The sequence below is a fragment of the Rhinolophus sinicus genome, linkage group LG15 (assembly GCF_036562045.2).
Source record: "Rhinolophus sinicus isolate RSC01 linkage group LG15, ASM3656204v1, whole genome shotgun sequence".
NCBI lineage: Eukaryota > Metazoa > Chordata > Mammalia > Chiroptera > Rhinolophidae > Rhinolophus > Rhinolophus sinicus.
This window is the reverse complement of record NC_133764.1, coordinates 368,984-389,532: the sequence shown is the minus strand read 5'-3', so window position 1 is coordinate 389,532 and position 20,549 is coordinate 368,984. Positions and strand designations below refer to the sequence as shown.

The 20,549-nt window shown below is 51.8% G+C and overlaps 1 protein-coding gene across 4 annotated transcripts in view; it reads left to right on the top strand.

The window, feature by feature from the left end:
* The first annotated feature begins 14,074 nt into the window (after positions 1-14,074).
* Positions 14,075-20,549, top strand: part of EPN2 (epsin 2) — a 77,632-nt gene continuing 71,157 nt past the window's right edge. For 3 of the 4 annotated variants that reach the window (XM_019753746.2, XM_019753747.2, XM_019753743.2), the window contains exon 1: positions 14,096-14,233. Coding sequence is in view for 1 of the 4 variants with exons in the window: in XM_074320208.1 (XP_074176309.1) it covers positions 14,104-14,233 (130 nt within the window). In the remaining 3 variants the exon portion in view is untranslated. Of the gene's footprint in view, positions 14,234-20,549 lie in introns of all 4 variants that reach the window. The other variant, XM_074320208.1, reaches the window with a different exon arrangement.

Genomic DNA, 20,549 nt, shown 5'->3' with positions numbered 1-20,549 from the left:
CCAGTGGCTGGGCTGCTACACTTGTGAAGCAAGGTGATTGTAAGCAGAAAAGTTCTGGAAACCCAGAGGAGGAATCACGGAAGGCTGCCTGGAGTAGGTTATATTTAAGTCTGGACCGGGAGAGCAAGGAGGTAACCAAGGACAAGTGTTTCAGACAATAATTCATTTATTCAACAAACACTTATTGAGCACTTACTTTGTGCCACTCCCTGTGCTAGGCCCTAGAGTTTGGGCAGGAGGCAACATAAGTTTGTGCTCTAGTGTGTTTTGCAGCAGAGGAGTCAGAGGAGGAGGCAAAAGAGTGAATACCATCTCACCAACTGGACTCAGAGCTACTGAGGAACAGTATCGTGAGGGAGGCAAACGGGTCCCTGTGCTCTTCTGAGGGAGGTGGTCAGTAAGGGCTTCCCTTCCTTGAGAAGAGGGCTTTGAACTGGCTGCTGAAGCATAAGCTGGGGTTGCTTAAGCAGAGGGAGAGGTGGAAAGGGGTTCCAGATGGAGGGCACAGCAAATGCAAAGGCTGACAGTTAGGAGGATACAGAAGGAGCTGCTGGAGCTGAGCCCACCAGGGACAGTAGACTAGTAGCTCCATTTGATCAATGTGGCCAGTGAGAATCAGGGCAGTGAAGTGACTTGCCCAAAGTTACAAGGGGTGGAGCTGGGAGTTGAACCCGGAAAGCAGGGTCATGAGCTCCTAGCCACATGGCTTTTTAAAACAGACCCACTGCCGTCCATTTCTCCAGGAACTGCTGCCAACCTCCCCTGAAGCAGCCAGGTTGCCGGACAACCAGGGGGAGGTACTCACAGAGAGGGAACAGCCAACGGCTGGTAGAAGTTGCTGCCCTGGGAGAGGCAGCATCGGAAATGGTCGTGGGATGGTGGAGACTGTGGTGGCCATGATGTGGTTTCTCCAGGGTCCCTGTGGTAAGAACCTGGGCACTGTGCCTGCCTCATGTGGCTTCTTCACCCGCAGAGACCTCACTGGGGCACGTTCCTGTTCCCAGAGCTGGGAGGGGGCGGGGGCGGGGGCGGGGGCGGGGGCGGGGGCGGGGGCGGGGGGGGGGGGGGGGCGGGGGCTGGGGCTGGGGGCCCAGACGAGACGCTTCGGGTTCCCTGGAGTCCTCACACTCGCTTTCTCTCCTGGGAGGGCGGAGCTGCTGTCACTGCTTTATAGAAGGAGAAATTCAGGCTCGGAGAGGGACAGTGGCAGGTCCAGGACTACTCAGCAGATGGGCTGCATGAAGCACCCACAGTTATTGACTCCTCCCCTTCTGTCTCATTTCCTCCAATTCCGCTAAAGGTGATTCCTGGGGTCTCATCCAAATAAGCAACTTGCACTTGAGTCCTTCTCAGTGGGCTTCTGGGGGTGCCAAGTGAGAACATTCAGCCAGTCAGTCTTCAAACATGATTGAGCCCCTGCCCTGAGCCCTGCCCCCAGCACATAGGACGGGCTCTGGGTGTATTATTTATAGGCGCCATCTAAGAGAGTTGTCCGTATGTGGAGGGAGTAGACTCTGGGATCCAATCCCTGATCTACCACCTACCCAATCTGAGCTGTGTCATCGCCTTTCTGTGCCTCAGTTTCCTCACTAGTGAAATGGGATCATGATGGTACCTTCCTCATTGGATTGGTGTGAAGGTTAAATGAGATACATAGGGAAGTGCTTAGGCGAGGGGCTGCGTGGTGGTCTCTATGGGGCATCGCTGTTATTGGGCACCTTCCCAAAGCTATGACCCTACACAGAGAAGTCAACCTGCGAGGCCTGCTTGATCCTTGCAGCCACCCCACCTGATGAGGCAGGTACTTTCACACCTCTGCTTTACAGATGCCAGACGGAGGTTGGGCAGGGTAGAGAGGTTGCCCAGAGTCTCACAGCTGGTAAGGGGTGGTCTTGGGACTGGAACCTGGGCCAGGCTGACTCAGACATCCCCCGGCTTCCACCCACCCACCCTCCCACACATACCTCCCCCACAGGACAAGGCAGCTGTGACTCAAGTTTACAGGAAGAGGGGGAGGAAGGTAAGGTAAGCAGGCATGGAGGGGAATCCATGACCTCTGTTTTCTCAGAAATGGAAGTGCACTTGGCAACGGTCTGTAGTCTGTACATGGTGTGGTTGGGCCATTGCAGCCAAGAAGCAGCCAATGACAAGGCCCGGGAGCCACTTACCACAGCCAGTTTGATAAGACTGTGGGAAAATGTGTAGCATCTGCAGCAGCAGCTGGATTCCAACCTGGACCTTGACACCTCTGCCTGGCCACAGCTGCAACTTGGACTCAAACCTTGGCAGTATAGGGGGTGCCAAGGCTGGCACAGGCGTCCCAAGTCCTCTGGTTCTGGGAGAGAGGCAAGTGGCTGGCACAAGTGGGTCCCCTGGCCCGCTTTGTCTGGCAGTCCGTGGACTCAGAATTTGGAGGGCTCCGGGTGAAGCCATAGCCTGGGTCAGAGAGGGCCTGGACCCCCAGGGCTCATTGGTGTCTGTGACCAGCGAACCCTCTAGCTGTAAGCCAGGCCGGGCAAAGCACACATTGTGCATAGGAGCTGGTGGCTCTTCCCTTTCCCAGAGCCTGCACACCCCGAGCAGCAGGGACGTCCCCTTGGTCCATCTGCCTAATGAGTGGACATTTTCCAGCCCAGACCCTGGACTCCACCCATCAGAAGGATCCTGGACTCCTGGGTGCGGCCTGGACAGAGATCAAAGGGCGTGGCCTGGGGCACTTCTCTGGACCGTTCATCGATCCATTGGTTCCACAAATTTTTGCTGAGCACCCGTTGTGTGCTGGGCATGATCTAGGTGCTGGGACAGACAGACAGAAAGCCCTGCCTTCTCAGAGGGGACAATTCCCCTGTCTTAACAGTAATCAATGCTGCAAAGTCCACAAAAAGCAGGGAGGATGCGGAGAGGGCTGCAGGGGGAGGGGAGGGGAAGGAAGACACCATCTCAATGGGCAAGAGATGAACTGGAGGGAATGGAAGGGCAACTGCATGACTGGGGAAGGGCATTCCAGGCAGAGGGAACAGCAAGTGGCCTTGTGGGGGAGGCTCAGTGTGGGGTGGGTGGGGCAGGGTGAGCAGGGTCTTCTAGTCATGGGACAGGCTGCGGATTTGATGCTAAGTGTGATGCAAAGTCCTTGGAGGGTTTGGAAAAGGGTGACACGGCCTCATTTGGTCTTCCCAGCAACGTGCTCTGCCGGCACGGGACAGCACCCCCCGGAACTGCAGCGGAAGCTGAGACCGGGTAGCCGCCCTGCCCACGGCAGAGTCTCACCACCAGCATGGAGCCGCAGCTTGAACCTGGCTCCCACCCACCTCCCCGTCTGCTGTTTGTGTGAGATGCTGCAGCTACTTGCTCCTCCCCACCGACCATACTCAGTAAACCAGGGGCTGACAGAGTGGCTTCCTCCAGGGATGTCTTGTCTTCCATCCTTTACTCAACAAACATACGCCAACATTGTGCTCTGTGATCAGAACCTCGCAGGGGTGGGAGACAGAGATAAGTAAGGGCCAGTCCCAGCACTCGCTCAAGAACTGCCAGACCACAGGGGGCAGGACCTAAACTGTCAGTCACCATCCAGGAGGCAGGTGCTGGGATGGTGAGCAGCCAGAGAAGGCCCTGAACAGGGCCATCAGAGGAGGCTCCCAGGGCAGGATACCTACGGAATCCTCCAAGCCTGTTAGCAATAGGCTGGGCCAACCGCTGGCACAGGCCTGAGGAGTGGAGAGGGAGCTGCAGGCAGAGGGAACAGCACTAACAGAAGCTCAGAGGTGAGCACGGGCAGGCCACCCAAAAGCCCCCAGGTGATTGGTGGGGCTGCAGTGCAGGGCGGTGGGGGTGCAGTACCAACACCTTCGTCCAGAGAGGCCAGTCCCTTCCCCAGGCTGGAGCTCACTTCCCAGGGTGTTCAAGGGGTGACCCCAAGGAAGGCTGAGACCAGGGATGGGAAGGTGTTAGGCTGGGCCCCGCTGGCCGACTGCCCCTCCTCCCTTTGTCTGAGGGTGTGGGAAGCTCAGATCCAGCAGTCTGGCGGAAGCGACTAGAGATGAAATTTTGTTCTCATCTTTCTTTTCAGTGCCTGTCAGATAAGCCCATTTACAAACTGTATGACAATATTTGCTTTATGTCCTCAACTTGTATTTCCTTTGGATTAAAGAAGGAAAGAAGGAAGAGAGGGAGGTAGGGAGGAAAGGGGGGAATAAGGAAGGGGAATAGAGGCAGAAAAAAGTAAAAGATTTGGGGAAATAATTTTATTTGCCTTTTTCTGGACTGAAATGTCCCCAAACTTTGCATTTTCTCACTCCTTGGAGTCTCTGACCTCCTGCCCTCTTTTGGGGCCCCCACGTCTTGGCCTTTTAATGCCGGTGTCTGTGTCAGCCTCCCCTGTAGCCTGGTGGCTCCTGGGACAGTCCTGCTTCAACTGCAGTCCTCAGTATCATGCAGTAGGGGCTCAGGAAACCGGCGATTGAATGAATGAGCAGAGGCCAGTGGGAGGCAAAGGAGGCAGGGAGAACCAGTCTGGAGACACATTTCAAAGTCTCTGGAAAGACTGGTAGGTCCCGATACTCCACTCTCTCAGCCCTTGGCCTCCAGCCCCTTCCAGACCCCAGCTGGCCCTCTTGGATTCTTCCAACAACACTGAGTTATGAATGTATGAGCGTGTACTCTGTGCGAGGCCCTGGGCTACCTGCTTTCCATTCATCATCTCAGTGCTGTGATGTGGTGTTACTGGCCCAATTTTACAGACAAGGAATCTTGAGGCTCAGAGAGGATCAGTGACTTGTTGGAGGTCACCCAGCTGAGAAGAAACCAAGTCTGGATTCAAACAAACCCAGGCCTCCTGCCCCCAGGATCTGTATTTTTGACCACCGGTCTGGGCCCTATAAGGGACTAGGCACATCTCTGCAAAAGAAAGAGCATCCAAGTTGAGAGGCTGGAGAATTCAAGCAATTTTCCTAACATATCAGAAGATCCTATTCTCCTTCCCTTTCCAAAAAGTCCTGGATTCTTTAGGGCTTTGACTGTTTCACCTGTGAGCTAGGCCATAACCCCAAATGGCCTCCTCCTCTTGTGTGAGAACACTTTGGGCAGGGACAGCCTCCTGAGCATGATGGGTGCACCTGATTCTCTGGGGATGAGCCAGGGGTGTGGGTCCCAAAGCCCTGCACAGCCCAGCACAGCCCCACACAGGCACATGCACTTCCTGGCTGCACAGACCTTCGTATCTTGTACAATCTGGGCCTCACTACCGCCATTTGAAGTCGACAAGACAGGAGTTATCACCACCGTGTCCATTTCATAGCCGAGAAAACTATAGCCGAGGCTCAGAAAGGCAGTGATGTGCCCTGAGGTCACACGGCTGCCACGCCCCCTTGCACTCTGGCCTTAGGTGTTTGAGTCTCTGTGGTTTTGCACAGAGCACTGTGGTGTCAACTTGTCTTCAGTCTCCTCAGCCCCCTCCCCACCAGGTTGCTCTGGATTCCTCTAGGCTACAGGTGTTCTACTCTGGCCCACCTATTTTTCCTCTGGGAGGATGGGTGGGAATCGGGACTCTGGAGACAGAGCAGAAAGCCAGGAGCAGAGTGATAGGGCAGCTGAGCACCTCCCCCCATTGCCCTCACATGTCTCTGGCAGAGACGGAAGGATGGGCGCAGCTTTTGGGTTGAGAAACATACATGACAGTGGGAAAACTTAGGCCCTCAGAAAGGTGAAAGTGCTTCATGAGTGGAGGAGCTGGGGTTTGAACCCTTTCTTTCAGACTCCCAATTTCATGCCCTTGGCATCGGAGGGGACCATGCACCTAGAGAGTGGGCTGTCATCTCAGTCTCCATCTGGACTTTTTGCCCATGCCCAGCTGACGCTGACAGAAGCATCTGTGATGCAGACCAGGAGTGATCAGCATGGTGACACGTTTTCTATTTGTGTCTCTTAGTGTCAAAGACAGCAGCATGTTTAGAATACAAGCAGAAAGTGGTTTGCTATTACAAGTATAGGATGGTTGGAGGGCACTGTGTGAACAAAGCTAAGATTTAAGCACGACTTCAACAAATATTTATCCAGAGTTGAATCGATACAAACAAATAATAGAGAAGCACTCAAAATGGGGAGGGGATTGCCACAAGTAAGAGTCTTGTTACATTCCTTCCTCAATGAAGTCACAGGGTGGTGACAGCTGTTCATTGATCTGTGCATGATGTACAGGATGGAGAGGTTTCAGGTAGGGCTCTTTGGTGAGAGCAATGGAAATGCATTCTGGTTAACTAAAGAAAAGAAATGCAAGGAAATTTAATGGAAGAAAATTTAAATCTGTGGGAAAAAAATGGAGTAGCTCAGAGCATCAAAGGCAAAGTGTGGAAAAGCCACCCCCAAGGCAGCTCCAGGATCTCAGAAGCAAGAATCAATGAGCAAGCTGTTGGGGTGACACTGCTGTGGGTGGGCCGCAGAGGAGGACAGATGCGAAGCAGTTGGTCCATGGAGGGCCTTTCCGGGCGCCTGGGGTGTTGGCCCACAGCATCGAAATCTCCAGAGATCTCACCCACAGCTAGCCGGTGGGACCTGACTGAACGAGAAGTAACTTTGCTGAAGTGAGCTGCAAATCTTGTCGTTGAGTCTGAGAACCCTGTGTAGGTTGGGGCTACCTGGCCTGGCAGTAACCTATAGGCAAAACTCCGCAATTGCTCTTCGAGAACCTGTATACGGAAACTGCAGGTAAATTTGCACAGGCATCAAAGTCATACGTATGACAAGGATATACATTGTATGTAACATTGTTTCTAGAAACAGGACGCAGGGGATCATGTCCACCATTCATTGAGGACTGGTTAACTGCAGTAAGCCATTACCAGTGAGGCAGTTCTCTTTACGCCAAAGTGGAAGAATCTCCAAGAAATGCACTGTTAAGTGAAAAGAGGAAGTTACCATTTGTGTAGAACAGGGTGGGGGTAGATACATATAAGCCTGCAAGTACGCATAGAATCCCCATTACACTGTAACAGTGTTTTTCTCCAGGGAGGGGGACTGCAGGCCTGGGGGGACACTTGTTTTTCACTCTATGTCTGGATGTACTGTCTGAACTTTTTCTGTGCATGTATTAAAAAAAAAATGAGCTTTTACTCTGGAGTAATTTTAGATTACAGAAAAGTTGCAGATATAGCACAGAGAGTTCCCGTCTACTCCTTATGCCCTCGTTACTATACATTACCATTGTCCCTTTGTCAAAACTAAGAAATTAAAATTGGTACAGTACTATTAACTAAGCCACAGAAATTATTTGGATTTCATCAATTTTTCTACCAACCTCCCTTTTATGTAATAGGATGCCATCTAGGGTACCACATTGCATTGAGTTGTCTTCTTAGTGTCTAGTCAGTGACAGGTTCTGGATCTTTCTTGTATTGCACGATCTTGACAGTTTTGAAGAGTACTGGTCATGTATTTGTAGAATGTATGCGTGTATTTTTTAAAGATTATTTAAAAATAAATAGAGAAAAAGAGATATGGAAAGAAAGAATGAACAAACGAAAGAAAGAAGGAATATGAATAAACGAAAGAAGGGAAAAAGGAAACAAAGGCTTTGAGGTTTCTCTCAAAAGATAACTTTGCTTGAGCCAGTAGTCAATGTGTCTTTCTAGAAAACTGGGATTAGGCTAGCCTGACCCATCAGCTCTGGTCACCCTTTCTCTGGGCTGGCCTGAACTGGAGGTGTTAAAAATGGTCTCTGTGGGGTGAAAAAGACGGTTCTTGGCAGCTTCAGTCTTCCATAGTCTATGGCGCCCACAATCTCAGAAGCAGAGAGGGCCAATGTCTTGATGGTTTTAGCTAAAATCCTGGAGAAAGCTCTTATTGGCTGGGCTTCGGTCATATGCTCATCCCTGAACCAATCACCATCGCCATGAAGACGCACATTCTCAATGGCCAGCCAGGGATATGCCCACCCCTGGACTGCTAAGGAGGAGGGGTGCTCTCCACAGCTGTAGAGCAGGCATACACATATGTCCACAGCACCTTCCAGATAGTCTTTCCTGACTTACCCCTTGCTTCTCACTTCTGTGCATCCTGCAGCCCAGCTGAACTGCACCACTGATCTGTGATTTCCCAGCCCCTGGTCTTCGCTCGGCTTGTCTCCCAGCCTGGGTTGTTCTCCTCTACTTTCCGCATAGCTAATAATTAGCCATCGTTAGAGACTTAGTGCAAATGCTGCTCTTCTGGGCAGACTTCTTTGTATTATCATTTTGAGTGGTTATGTTTCAACTCTCAACCCCAGCTGAAAGCTTTGTGAAGGTGGAGTATGTCCAACTTGGCTGTAAATTTTTTTAAATTGGGGAATGTTGGGGAACAGTGTGTTTCTCCAGGGCCCATCAGCTCCAGGTCATTGTCCTTCAGTCTAATTGTGGAGGGTGCAGCTCAGCTCCAAGCCCAGTCGCCGTTTTCAATCTTAGTTGCAGGGGGCGCAGCCCACCAGCCCATGCGGGAATTGAACCAGCAACCTCGTTGTCAAGAGCTCACGCTCTAACCAACTGAGCCATCCAGCCACCCCTCCTGCAGCTCAGCGGCAGCTAGTTGTCTTCAATCTAGTTGCGGAGTGTGCAGTTCACTGGCCCGTGGGGAATCAAACCGGCAACCCTGTTGTTCAGAGCTCGCGCTACAACCAACTAAGCCACTTGACCGCCCTGTCTGTAAATTTTTTGAAGAAGCAAGCATGGTGCCCTTCTGAGGCCAGAGAGATGCTTTGGCACCAGGTCATGCCTCAGTTCTCAGAGAAAAGTAGGATGCGTAGTTTTGAGGAGGAGTTCTCTGAGGGGGAACACAGTGGTGTGCCCGGGGGAGATGCCAGCCCCTAACTCCCACGGACTTGCGTGCAAAGCTCAGCTCTGCTGCTTGCCAGCTGGGACAGCAGCTATTTTACCTCTCTGTGCCTCACTTTGCTCGTCTGTAAAATGGTAACAAGTGTACCCATTTCACATGGTGGTGGTGACTGTTTCCTGAAATAACGCATGTAAGATGTTTAATCCATGTAGATTCAAGAAAACATTTAAAAAACGGTGTCATGCAGAATGTCAGGCGGGGTCTCTGGTCCCGCTCCCCACATAAGAACGCAGGACATGGTGAGGCCAAAAAGGCACACCCACGGAGCCATAGGTAGGGGAGTCACACCACTATAGTCTGACTGGAGGCTGGCTCCACACGACCTGCAACCTGCTGTCCGCTTCTCTGCCTGCCAACCGACCAACTGACCAACCAACGCAGCCGCAGCAGTTATATCAGTGGCTAATTGGCTAACTGGTTACAGCTGATGGTCAATTAGCCACAGCTGACAGCCATCTACTACCCGAGCCAGCACCTGTCCACATGAGGCCGACAGCCTGGAAACTGCTCTCTGGGACTCTGTCCCCACATTGGGAAAGAAGGCATTTATTATGTAAATTCCAAGCAGAATTATCAGTTTATTGATTGAGTTAGTAAATACTGTAGGTATAAATCCTGCAGCTGTCAAAAAAATTAAATGAAAACTCTTTGGAAATGGGGTTGGTAATCGTTATTGTTAGGAATCTGGGTACCGGGTGACGAAAACGTAGGTCAACTGGGTGAGGGAGAAGAGGGAGTTTATTAGAGTGGTGGGCATTGCTGCACAACTTTCAGCAGTTGTTCTCCTCCCGTAACTCTGCCCCCCCACCACTCCAGGAGTGAGCCCTGATTGGCTTAAGCCAACCACCCTTGTTCTTCACATCACACTCCCCATGGTTGGCTCAGGGATGGGCAGACTGTCCAAGATCTTCCAATTAGCACAAATCTCAGGCTTTAGTTTGCTAGTTGGGAGAAAGAGACAGTCTGCTTCTGGGTGGTGTGGCTACAGATGTGAGGCATGGATCTGCTGCAGCCAATTTGCAGCCAGTGAAGACACCAGCCAAGGAAAATGATGACATATCTAGGAAGCACATGTCAAAGAAATGGAGCCAGGACCTTGATCATACTGCACCTGAAGCCTGACTCTGGAGATTTTAGTTAAATGAGCCACTTGATTCTAATTGTCACTTAAGCCAGTTTGAGTTGGGTTTCCTATCAAAGCAGTTCCACCTGACATATTGGCTCATGTGCTAAACAGTCCAGGATGAGAGCTTCAGGCATGACTGGTTCAAGGTGCTCAATGTCAGCAGAAATTGGTCTTTTCTCTCATCGCTGCCCCTCTCTGTGTTGGATTTATTCTCAGCCTGGCTTTTCTAATGTGGAGCTGCCCCAGGCATATATCACACTAGCTCAGCACCCTAATGGGAAGAGAAGTGTCTCTTTTTCAATGATTTCTTCAGAAGTCCTGGACTTGAGGCTCACTGGCCTGTCTTGAGTCATATGCCCATTCCTGAACCAATCACTGTGACCAGGGAGCGATGTTGTGATTGGCTCAGCCTTGGTTATACACCTGCCCTTGATTGGGGAAAGGACTGAAGGGGGTAGGGAATATGTCCCCTCAGCCTATTCAAGTTCTTTTCAAGAGTCTGGCTTTGAAATCAGACAGGAGGCCTGGGTTTTCCAACATTGCCATTTTTGAGCTTTGTGATCATGGGCAAATAGTTGAATCTCTCTGTAAATTAAGAATAATAATGGTCTCAAATTCAGGGTTTTGATGAGGAGAAAATTAGATAATCCATGCAAAGTGTTTGCATAGTGCTCACTACTTTGGGACCTCCACTTCCAGGAAGTCTGCCCTAATCACTCCATCCCCACAAACTAGAAGGAAACATCCTTCTTGAGCTCTCACAGCTCTTCCTTTTGTGATTTTCTATGTAATTTCCATGTTTTGGTTTCTGCTCATGTTCATGACTCCTCTGCCTTTCTAGATTTCCAGTTCCAAAGGGGCTGGGATAGCTTCATCTGTGTATCTTAATAAAAATCACTGCTGACACCTGTCCAGGGCTTCACAGTTTCCAAAACATTTCCTCCTCTGCTTTTTCATTCTGTACTGAAGTGCAATCCCACAAGGTGGGAGGGATTGTTATTCCCACTTTGCAGATGTGGAAACTGAGGCCTGGAGGGAGCAGTGACATGGCCAAGGTCAAGCAACAAATCAGTGGACAAGAAATTAGGTGTTTTTGGAGTCCCAGCACAGGGCTCTTTCTGCTGGACAAATGGTTTTGAATCTCAAGTTCACCCCTGGGACCTCCTTTCCTACCTTTACTCAGCAATTCTTTTTGTTCAATACACCCTCTCTCTCTCCCTGCCCAAAGTGCCTCCCCCCTTGAAGCCCTCCTTCCCTAACTCCAGAGATATCCCTGGCCCACACAGCCATCTCCTTCTGCTTCTGAAACACACCACTCAAGCCAGCCCCAATCACTCTGCCTCATTATGCCTCTGGAAGCAACCTCCAAACCCTAGGAAGGGCAGATGACCTTGTCTGTTCCAGCACTGTGCCCTGGGACTGCTTTGGGCTTGGGCAAAATGTCTGGCTTATCCTCTACCCTCCTCTGCAAGACCGCTTACATGTTGTGGACTCCGCAGAACCTGGGTTTGAATCTCAGCACTGCAGTGCGCTGCCTCTGAGTTTCATCTGTACAATGGGAATAGAGCTGCTGACTTCAACGGCTCCTCATGAGGATGCATTTGAGAGAGAGAGAGATGAGAGAGGGTGACATGCTTCAAAGCGGGGACAGGAATGAGACATGATTTCAAGAAATGCAGGAATGTCCCCTCTGACCTCGTACATGCTGATGGTCTTCCCACTTCAGGAGGCCTCCCTCACTCCCCAGCCTGGCTCAATCTGGCGCATGCCAGCTTACTTCCTGGGCTGTAGTTAGTTCATCCTCTCTTTATCTGCATCCAGTTCTCTTTCCAAAGCATGCATCTTAGCTCTATGACTACACAGACTTGCTAGCTGGGTGGGGAAAGGAGCGGCTCAGCATGCAGAAATATTGGCCTGGGTGACCAAGACCTGGCATCTCCCCAGGCCTCAATTTCTTTGTCCATAAAATGTGGACATTAGAACGCTCACCTTATGGGGCTGTGTTGAGGTTTTAGGCCAGTGGTGTTCACTGTGTCAGCATCTAGCCACATGTGGCTATTTAAATTTATTAATTAAAGTTAAATAAGGTCTTAAAAATTCAGCTCCTTGGTCACACTAGTCACATATCAAGTGCTTACATGTGGATGATACAGCCAGAGAACTTTTCCATCATTGCAGGAAGTTCGATTGGGCAGCGCTGGTTTAGGTAATCTGTATAAAACACTGAATCCTACACCAGGTACCCACTATGTCAGCATAATTCATCTGAAGCTGCAAACTCTTTGAGGCCGGGGCCATGATTTCATGCTCTCCTGGAAGGCCCAGGGAGGCCCAGCAAAGAACTTTTAGCTCACCAAGAGGGTTGCACTGGTTGAGGGACTTGTCTGGGATAGGGGTGGACCAAGTTCAAAGCAGGGAGCTCAGGTTCCTGCCACAAGGCGGGCAACAGAAGGCTTAATTCACTCCCCTAGTGGAGAAGGGTCACTGAGCAGTGGGAGGCACATGGCGCAGTGGGAGGGCAGCACACTGTCAGGAGGGGTTTCTACAATAGCATCTGGAACCAGTGTGGGGCTTTTCAAAGAAAAATATGGCCTGTGGGTTTGCAAATGCGTTTCTCTCTCCTGTCTCTTCTCCCTCCCCTCTCCTTCCCTCCTGTCTCTTCTCCCTCCCCTCTCCTTTCCTCCTGTCTCTTCTCCCTCCCCTCTCCTTCCCTCCTGTCTCTTCTCCCTCCCCTCTCCTCTCCTCCTCTCTCTTCTCCCTCTTATACGCATATTTTTGCCAGAGAAGGGAAGTCTAGATCCCAGCTTGTGAGAACAGAAGGGATGACTTGCTCCATCTGGCTCCTTCATGGGGAGGAGGAAAGAAGGCTCAGACAAACGCAGTGACTTGCCTAAGGTCCTTTCGCGAGTGAGGGCACAGTGAATGTTCCAGACACAACTTCCCTGAAACCAGAGTTTGGCACAGTGTTGATGTCACCACGGCAACAGGGATGGTGCTGTGTGACAGCCTAGTAAGACCTGATCCAGTCCCCCAGACCCGGCTGTGAGGGAGTCTCTGCTCAAGCCCCCCCTGACTGGAGCAGGTTAGTCAGCTGGGAGGCCCTGGGAAGCGCTCCAGGCTCTGCCTCTCCTCCAGCTTTGTCTTTGTGTCCTTCTGTGCCAAGCACTGCGTGCTCGGCACATAGTAGGTTCCTTATGGGAACTGGTTGATCCAGAGGGAAGAGACGGTCCCTGTTACTCTGGTGAGAGTGTGAGGACGCGTGAAGGCGTGAGCCTGCACCTCCGGTGTCTAATAATCCCTCATGTCAGGGCTATGGTGAGCCAAGGAGCCCCATCTTTTTAGTGCCACCACCCCTTTGGCAGTCTAGCAAAGCCTGTGCATCCCTTCTCGGAATAATTTTATTGAAGTATAACACACGTACATTAAAGTGCACACAGCTAAAGTGTACATCAGTGCATTTTCACGAAGTCCACACACTTGTGACCCGAGCACCCAGCTCAGGAAACTGAGCACGACCAGTCCCCAGCAGCGCCGTCGCCCCCTCCCGGGGCCACCTCCCCAGAGGAGCCCCAGCCGACTAAGGTTCACAAGTGCGTACTGCGAGGGTAAGAACGGGAGTTTTAGCTGAGGAAGGGTTGGTCCGTGTGTGCAGAGGGCGGTGAGGTGTGTGAGAAGTTGCGGGATGTGTATGGGGTGGGGGGCACTTGTGCGGGGTCTGAGTGAAGGTGGTCGAGTGCTTGGGTTCGGGTATGAATTTGCCAGGTTTGTGTGGCGGCTGGGGGTCGCCGCGGCCCCTGTGGGGGGCTTGGGAAGTTGTTTAGGGAATTCCGGCGTTGGTCGCCGGGCGTGGTGGGCAGGTTGGGGTGGACGCCGCGGGAGGCGGGGCCTGGGCCGGGCTATGGGGCGGGGCCCGGGCTGGTGGGGGCGGGGCCCAGGCTGGTGGAGGCGGGCCCGGGCTGGTGGGGGCGGGGCCCAGGCTGGTGGGGGCGGGCCCGGGCTGGTGGGGGCGGGGCCCAGGCTGGTGGGGGCGGGCCCGGGCTGGTGGGGGCGGGGCCCGGGCTGGTGGGGCGGGGCCGGCGGGCGCGCGCACGCAGCCGGCGCGCCCCCTCCCGGCCGCCATGTTGGCTGGTGTGTGGGTGTCAAACGGAGCTAGACGCGGTGGCGACTCCGCGGGCTCGCGTCGCTCCCGCCTCCCCAGAGCTACTGGCGGCCGCAGCCACGCACCTGGGCCGGCCCGGAGGAGCGGAGGTGAGCCGGGGCCCGCGGGGCTCGGGGACCAGAGCGGGGCCCTGGGGCGCGGACCCTCCCCGCTCCCAGGGGAGGACGCCCCCAGAACACAGGCTTCCCCACAGGCAGCCCCGCGCCGCGTGCACCCCCGCTGCCCAGTCCGAGTCTGCACCTCGGGCAGGACCCCCTGCTTTCCACCCGGGCCCCGCCCCACGGGCTGGAGCGTGGCTCCTCCGCATCTGGGTCCCTCTTTCCGCTGCAAGGACCACCTCCTCATCCCCCCATTTCCCGAGCTGGGAGCTCTTTTTGGTGTATATCCTCGGAGTCTGGGGCTCCCCTTACTCGCACCCCGGATGCGGGAGCCGCCCCAGGCGCTCGCCCTCCACCTGAAAGCTTGGAAGAGCCCCAGCCGTCCTCCCCGAGCACTTTGCGCCCTCCCCGGACCAGGCGCCCCTTCCCTCCGGAGCCGAGCCCGAGCCCCCCCGCCCAGGCGCAGCCCCCGTGCCCCCCAGGAGTCGGGGCAGGGCTGCCCTGTGGCCAGCATCCCGCCTGTCCTTTGGGCTGGAGCGGGGCACCCTTCTCCTCCCCAGGGAGCAGGTTCTCCCTCCCCCCCCCCACAGCACAGCGGGGACGGGGGCGGCAGAGCCAGGCTCCAGCTGCCTTTTGTTCCGCGTGGGGTGGCAGAGACCCCGCCCGGCGGTCCTGCTCGGCTGATCGGGTAGGTGTATGGGTGCGTGGGAGCCGGCCTCTTCCCGAGACCCTTCCTCTCTTTCCCGGTGGGGCGGCTCCCCAGGAGCCGAGCGCGTTGGGAGAGGCTGGCCCTTCCTACAGGAGTCGGTGCCAACAGGTTTTTTTTTTTTTTTTTTCGACCTGGAGTTGGCCAAGTGGCTTTGCGGGAGGGGCAGTTTTTTTCTCCCCAGAAACCCCAGCAGGGGCCGGTGAAAGCCTATTCCTCCACCCGGAGGCTCCGTGTGGGGCACCTTCCGAGTTTTGCTCCCCTAGGACAGCACCTGAAGTCTGTGCTTGAAAAGAGGATGGGGCTTAACCATCAGATGGGGAAACTGAGGCTCAGAGATGTAGTGATTTGCTCAAGGTCACACAGCAATATGTGTCAGTGCCGGAACTGGAAGCTGGGTCTCCAGGGCCCTCTCCATGACATGTTAGAATTTTTGTTTTTTGGAGAGATGTTCAGGATTATCCCCCTCCGCTCTCATTTTTAACATTCACTCAATGGGCAGGAAAAGATGAGAAGTATGAGTTCTTTATTTCCATTTCCAGAAAATGCTCTGTAAAGAAGGGATTGGAATAGGGGTTAAAATGATTTTAAAGGGTGAATTTGACTTATCCATGCCGTCTTCTCCCCTTCCCAGCCCCCAATTACATAAGATAACGAAGATTTGGCAGAAAACTTGTGCATCTTACAACTCTAGATACTAGATGACAGACAGGTGCTGACAAAAATCATGTACTGAATCCTGCACAGCAGTGATTGAGTTTGCACTGATAATTAGGTTTTCATCTGTAGTTAAATGTGCATCAACAGGAACTACAGTTATTTCTGAATAGTACTTGTTCCAGTGATTATGTTGGAAAAACCACCAAAATCTTCTCATCTTTTGTTTATCTGTATTTTTGTGTTTACAGTTCAAAAGTTTATTTGTTTCTTTAGTTTTAATATTGGGTTAGTCATCCTTACCAGTTTCACTGGGCTATTCTTTTGTAAGCATTGAATGAGATACTGGATATTAAAGAGTTTGGTTAAGTGCAAAAGACTCTAAATCATGATTCAACACTGCATCCCACAAGTGGCTGGACCAGAAGCAACTTTGGATAGTCCTGTGGCATGTATTGAGCGCTTCTGGTTTACACAGGCTTTTTGCCTCCCTGAACCTTGAGTCTGGCAGGTGGGGAGCTCTGTGGAGAACTGTCTCCTAGCAATGTGTGTTGTGCCAAGCACGTGTGTGAGGTGTGAAGAAACGTAAAACTTTCAAGTGGTGATACCTAGCGTGGTGTATGCAGTCTTGAAAAATGGCCCATCCTTTGTAGAAATTCTCGGTAGAAATAGTAACTTCTTTATGTGTTCTGTAATAAGGTGTGAATTTCCTGAGAGTTGGGATTCTGATGAGTCCTGCAAAAGTAGTTGAAAACTTTTGGGAGCTCTGCTTTAATAAATGTGGCTTTTCCTGAATTTAAAGGGTATATGGCGGCGGCTTCTTTTAAGATTTCATTAGGAGGAGTGGCAGCTTTCAGTTCTTTGTGGACTAAAGTGCTAAGAGATTCTCATGCATGGGATTGTCATTGTCATATCAGTGCTCTTGGAAAATGCATTGAAGTTCTCAAAGTGTTTTGGCAATTGTGCTCACTGTTCCCCAGAGCCTTCCTGTCTGCATGGAGGTTGTCATTTTATGGCATGAGTGCCTGATGACTCTGGGCCTTGGAAAAATCAGAGGGCTTGGATTTGGGGAATTTGAGGTTGGGGAGGATATGAGAAAATATCTAGTCCTACTCCCTGTTTTCTGCTGGACTTCCAAGTCATGTCTTCAGTTTAAACAAACTTGTGTCAAGCCTTTGCCGGCCAACTCCACCAGTGTCTGGGCCCCTCTGACTCTGCTCTCTAAGCCTCACCACCCCAGGCTTTTGGAGCATTTATAACGTTGTCTATGTATCTGGGGCTCTTGCGACACTGTGACAGTTTGAGACTAGTGATTGCCCTGTCTTTCTTTACTTCTCCAGCACCCAGCTCAGTCTCTACCTGACACATGGTAGGTGCTCAGTAAAGGCCTGGCGTGTGAATAGGTAGTCCTGGAGGCCAGGGGACAAACTTACTGATCTCTTACCACAGGCTCCACCGTTCTGTCTCTTCTTTGCAAAAACCACTGCTGTTGGTTCAGCAGTCATATGTCAACCACGAGGGTATTATCCCTCTTCTGCAGAAGAGGAAACTGAGACCGAGGGGCTTAACTCATGTATTCAAGGTCACACACCCAGGGATTTGAACAGGCCTGCTGGATTCCACAATGGTAGTATACTCGTTACCTCATTTGCAAAGCGAGTCTCACAAGGTGAAGACTTGCTAGAGCCCTACTGCAAATTGCCAATGGACTGAGGACTCTGAGATGATGTTATTAAGATTGGTGAGGCTGGAAGAAAGTACATTTTTGTTTTTGTCAGACGCATTGTGAAATGACTTTATATCTATCTGTTGAGGTTTTTTTTTTTTTGGAAATTGACAAGCTTTCTGATAAGTTTGTCGATGGAACCTTTTTTGGATCTTAATTAGCTTGTTCAAGGTGTCTAAAACAGAAACTTAGAAAACAAATACAGTGAAGGAAGGGTCCCTGTGGTTAAGTGAATGTGTTCAGTGGCACCCAGCTATACCTACTTTTCAGTCAGGCAGGTACGTTTTTGATGTCTTGAACTGCAAAGCGGTTTCAGCAGCCCCCCCCCCCCTTTTTTTTTAACATAAAATTTTATTTTGTCTTCACATTGATGTATAACATAGGGATTACCATCCATCCGTGCGTGGAAAACCTGAGGTCCAGAGAGGTTACGTATCCTTTGAGGAACTGGCACAGCCAGGAGTTAAATGCAGGTCTGTGTGAGTCCCAAACCTGGGTTCCCCCTACTCCACCAGCTCCTTGTAGGAAGCCCCACAGTGTAATAGGTACTCATTTAAATTACAGGGTAAACTAGTGATCTGAAAATCACCACCAAGTTTATTTAGAAGGCTGGGAATTGTGAATGAGGAAATTTCTGTCTTTCTCCTAAATCTTAGGATCTGTGAAAGCACTTACTGTAGAATTCAGTAGACTGCTTGAACTGACAGATGCTAGACTTAGGGTTTGATTAAAAAAAAAGACTTGCCTCCTTTGAACCCGATCTGCAACATTGTTAAAATGCTCCCTGGACACCCTTGGCTTCTTTCTGGTGACTCATTCTTAGCATTCCCAGGGACGGAGCCTGCTTTGTGCCTGGGCACGGAAAAGCCTTCCTGTTGGTCCTGGTCTAGCCAGTGTCTAGGCTGCACTTGCTAGCCCTCTGGACACAACAGGTCATTTAATTCTTCTGTTGGGAGCTGGGTGCACACAGGACTGTAAATGAAGGGGCACCCCCATGTTCTCTCCGTGGCGGCCTGGCTGCTAAGTGATCAGGGAGCGGCGGCCTCATCCTGAGGGGTGGCTGGCCGTCTCGGGCTGATGCCTGATGTGGACTTAAAAGCATCTATAATTAATCACTTCTGAGTGCAGGCTTCATCCTTCTCACTCCCGCTTCTCTGAAGGTAGCGTCCTGGTTGTATCCTCGTGGCTCAGTAGCTGAGAGCAACAAATGGTGCAGACAATTTGGCTACAAAGCCGCGTGACCAATAGCTTTGGAATCTGATGTGGGCACATATTGGCCTCCTGGCTGGGGCCTCGGGCGTTTACCCACTGACCTTTGGTTTCCTCGCCTCTAAAGTGGGGCTAATAGCCGTTTGACAGCAAAGCAGTGGTGTTTGTCAGACTCCAGTGCACTTGAGAGTCACCCAGAGAGTGTGTTAGACACAGGACTGGGCTCCACCCCAGCGTTCCTGGTTCAGTGTGTCTGGGGGAGGCCTGAGAGTGACCAGTTTCCAGGGGCTGCTGGTGCTACTGGCCTGGTGCCTGGCCCTGGGAGCCCTGGCCCAGGGCACTGAATGAGAAGGTGTGTAAGGGCCACATGGGCGGCTGTGCAGGGGAAACGCCTTTTCTGTCTCTGACATGCTTCTGAGGGTCGCTCAGAAGATGGTGGCCTGACCCTGGCCACGGAACTGGGTTCTCAAAGAGATGTTTTCACTTTGTTCTTCATGTGCTTCTGATTTGGACAGTGGTCACAAGCCTTGTCACTGTGTGGGTCAGTCTGTGTTTTCCTCAATGAAGGGAAAGAAAATGCCAGAGCCTTGGGAGGAGGCCATAAATCTAAGATCCTGTTTGAAAAGCCAGTTCAGTCCCACACATCAGGCAAGATGTTCACTGTCAAGGCCTTTCAGAAATGCAGCTGGGAAAAGGCAAGGGGAGAGAGGTTGGTCTCTGAGCAGATGCCCCCAGGGTCAGGAGGGTGGCCATGGCTGTTCATAGAAGTCACTCCTCCCCCTCCGACAATTCAGGTTGATTTAATATTCTTTAGTGTTTAGAGTTTGGCAAAACTTTTTTTTCCTGCAGTGGTGATTATCAGCTTGTTCGTCGAGACCAAGCACGTGGGTGTGGGTGTGTGAGCCCTGACGTTTTTTGTCTCCTGTGTATCAGGTCCTGTGCTACTCCTTTGTGCACAGTATTTAATTGCCATCATGCTTCTGCAAGGCCTGTCACCATTTCTCTTTCCATGTACGCAAAAACTAAGGCTCAGAGGGGTTCAGCAGCCTGTCCCCGGCCGCAAGTCAGTAAGTGCCCCGGCTGGTATTCGCTGCTGCCTGCAGCAGATTCAAAACCACATTATTTCCACTACCTCACTCTAGCCTTCCCAGGTGCTCCCATTGCCTCACTGTCCCCGCACAACAGCCCTGGGAGGTGGGCAGCGCACAGATGAGCAAGCTGAGGCTCAGAGACGCCAACCTTGTTCACACGCACCCACCCTGAATTCAGTCACACGCCTGTGATTTTTGGAGCCTCATGAAAGTGTTTCTATGACAACACCTCACCTCCCTGTCCAGGGCCACAGGAGTAGATTCCAGGACCGCCAGCTGCCGGGATGGAGGAGTACAACAGGGACCTGGGGGGGGGGGCAGCTGGGTTGGCTGGGAGGAAGTCTGTGTGGGCTGGTAAGGGTTTTCGTGTTTGCAAAGCTCTGTTAAAATAACTGCCTAAATTGCTCTTTGAGGAAAGGGGCCATTTCTTTTTGCTCTGTAATCCTGAAGCTCTGCACATTTGTTCTACAAACATGACCTGTGGGAATTAAGGACCACAGATCGTCGGGTCATGCTGTGCTTATAACAGGATCGAATTCATACAGAACTTGATCGTCTTCAACAGTTACGTGTAAATAAAAATATAAAGCACCTCTTTCCTCAGGAGGCAGTTAACACATGACTTCCAGCAGATGGGTCATTTTGCTGGTCTTACAGTGGAGGAGGAGGCTGGGGTGTGAGCACTTTCCCAAGGTTTGATAATTGCCTGCAGCTCCCAAGCCCAGGGATGGTAACCAGCTACCCGTCAGAACCTGCCCTCTGCTCCTGGGAGGCCCTGGAGGTTTGGGCTCGAATGTGCTGTTTCGTAAACTGTTTAAGACTCGGAGGTGAATGAATCATGAGCGCTAAGAGTTGCTATTCAAGGTCTGCCCCCTTCTCTGCCCTTCCCCCCCAAATAATCACAGCAATAAATAAATA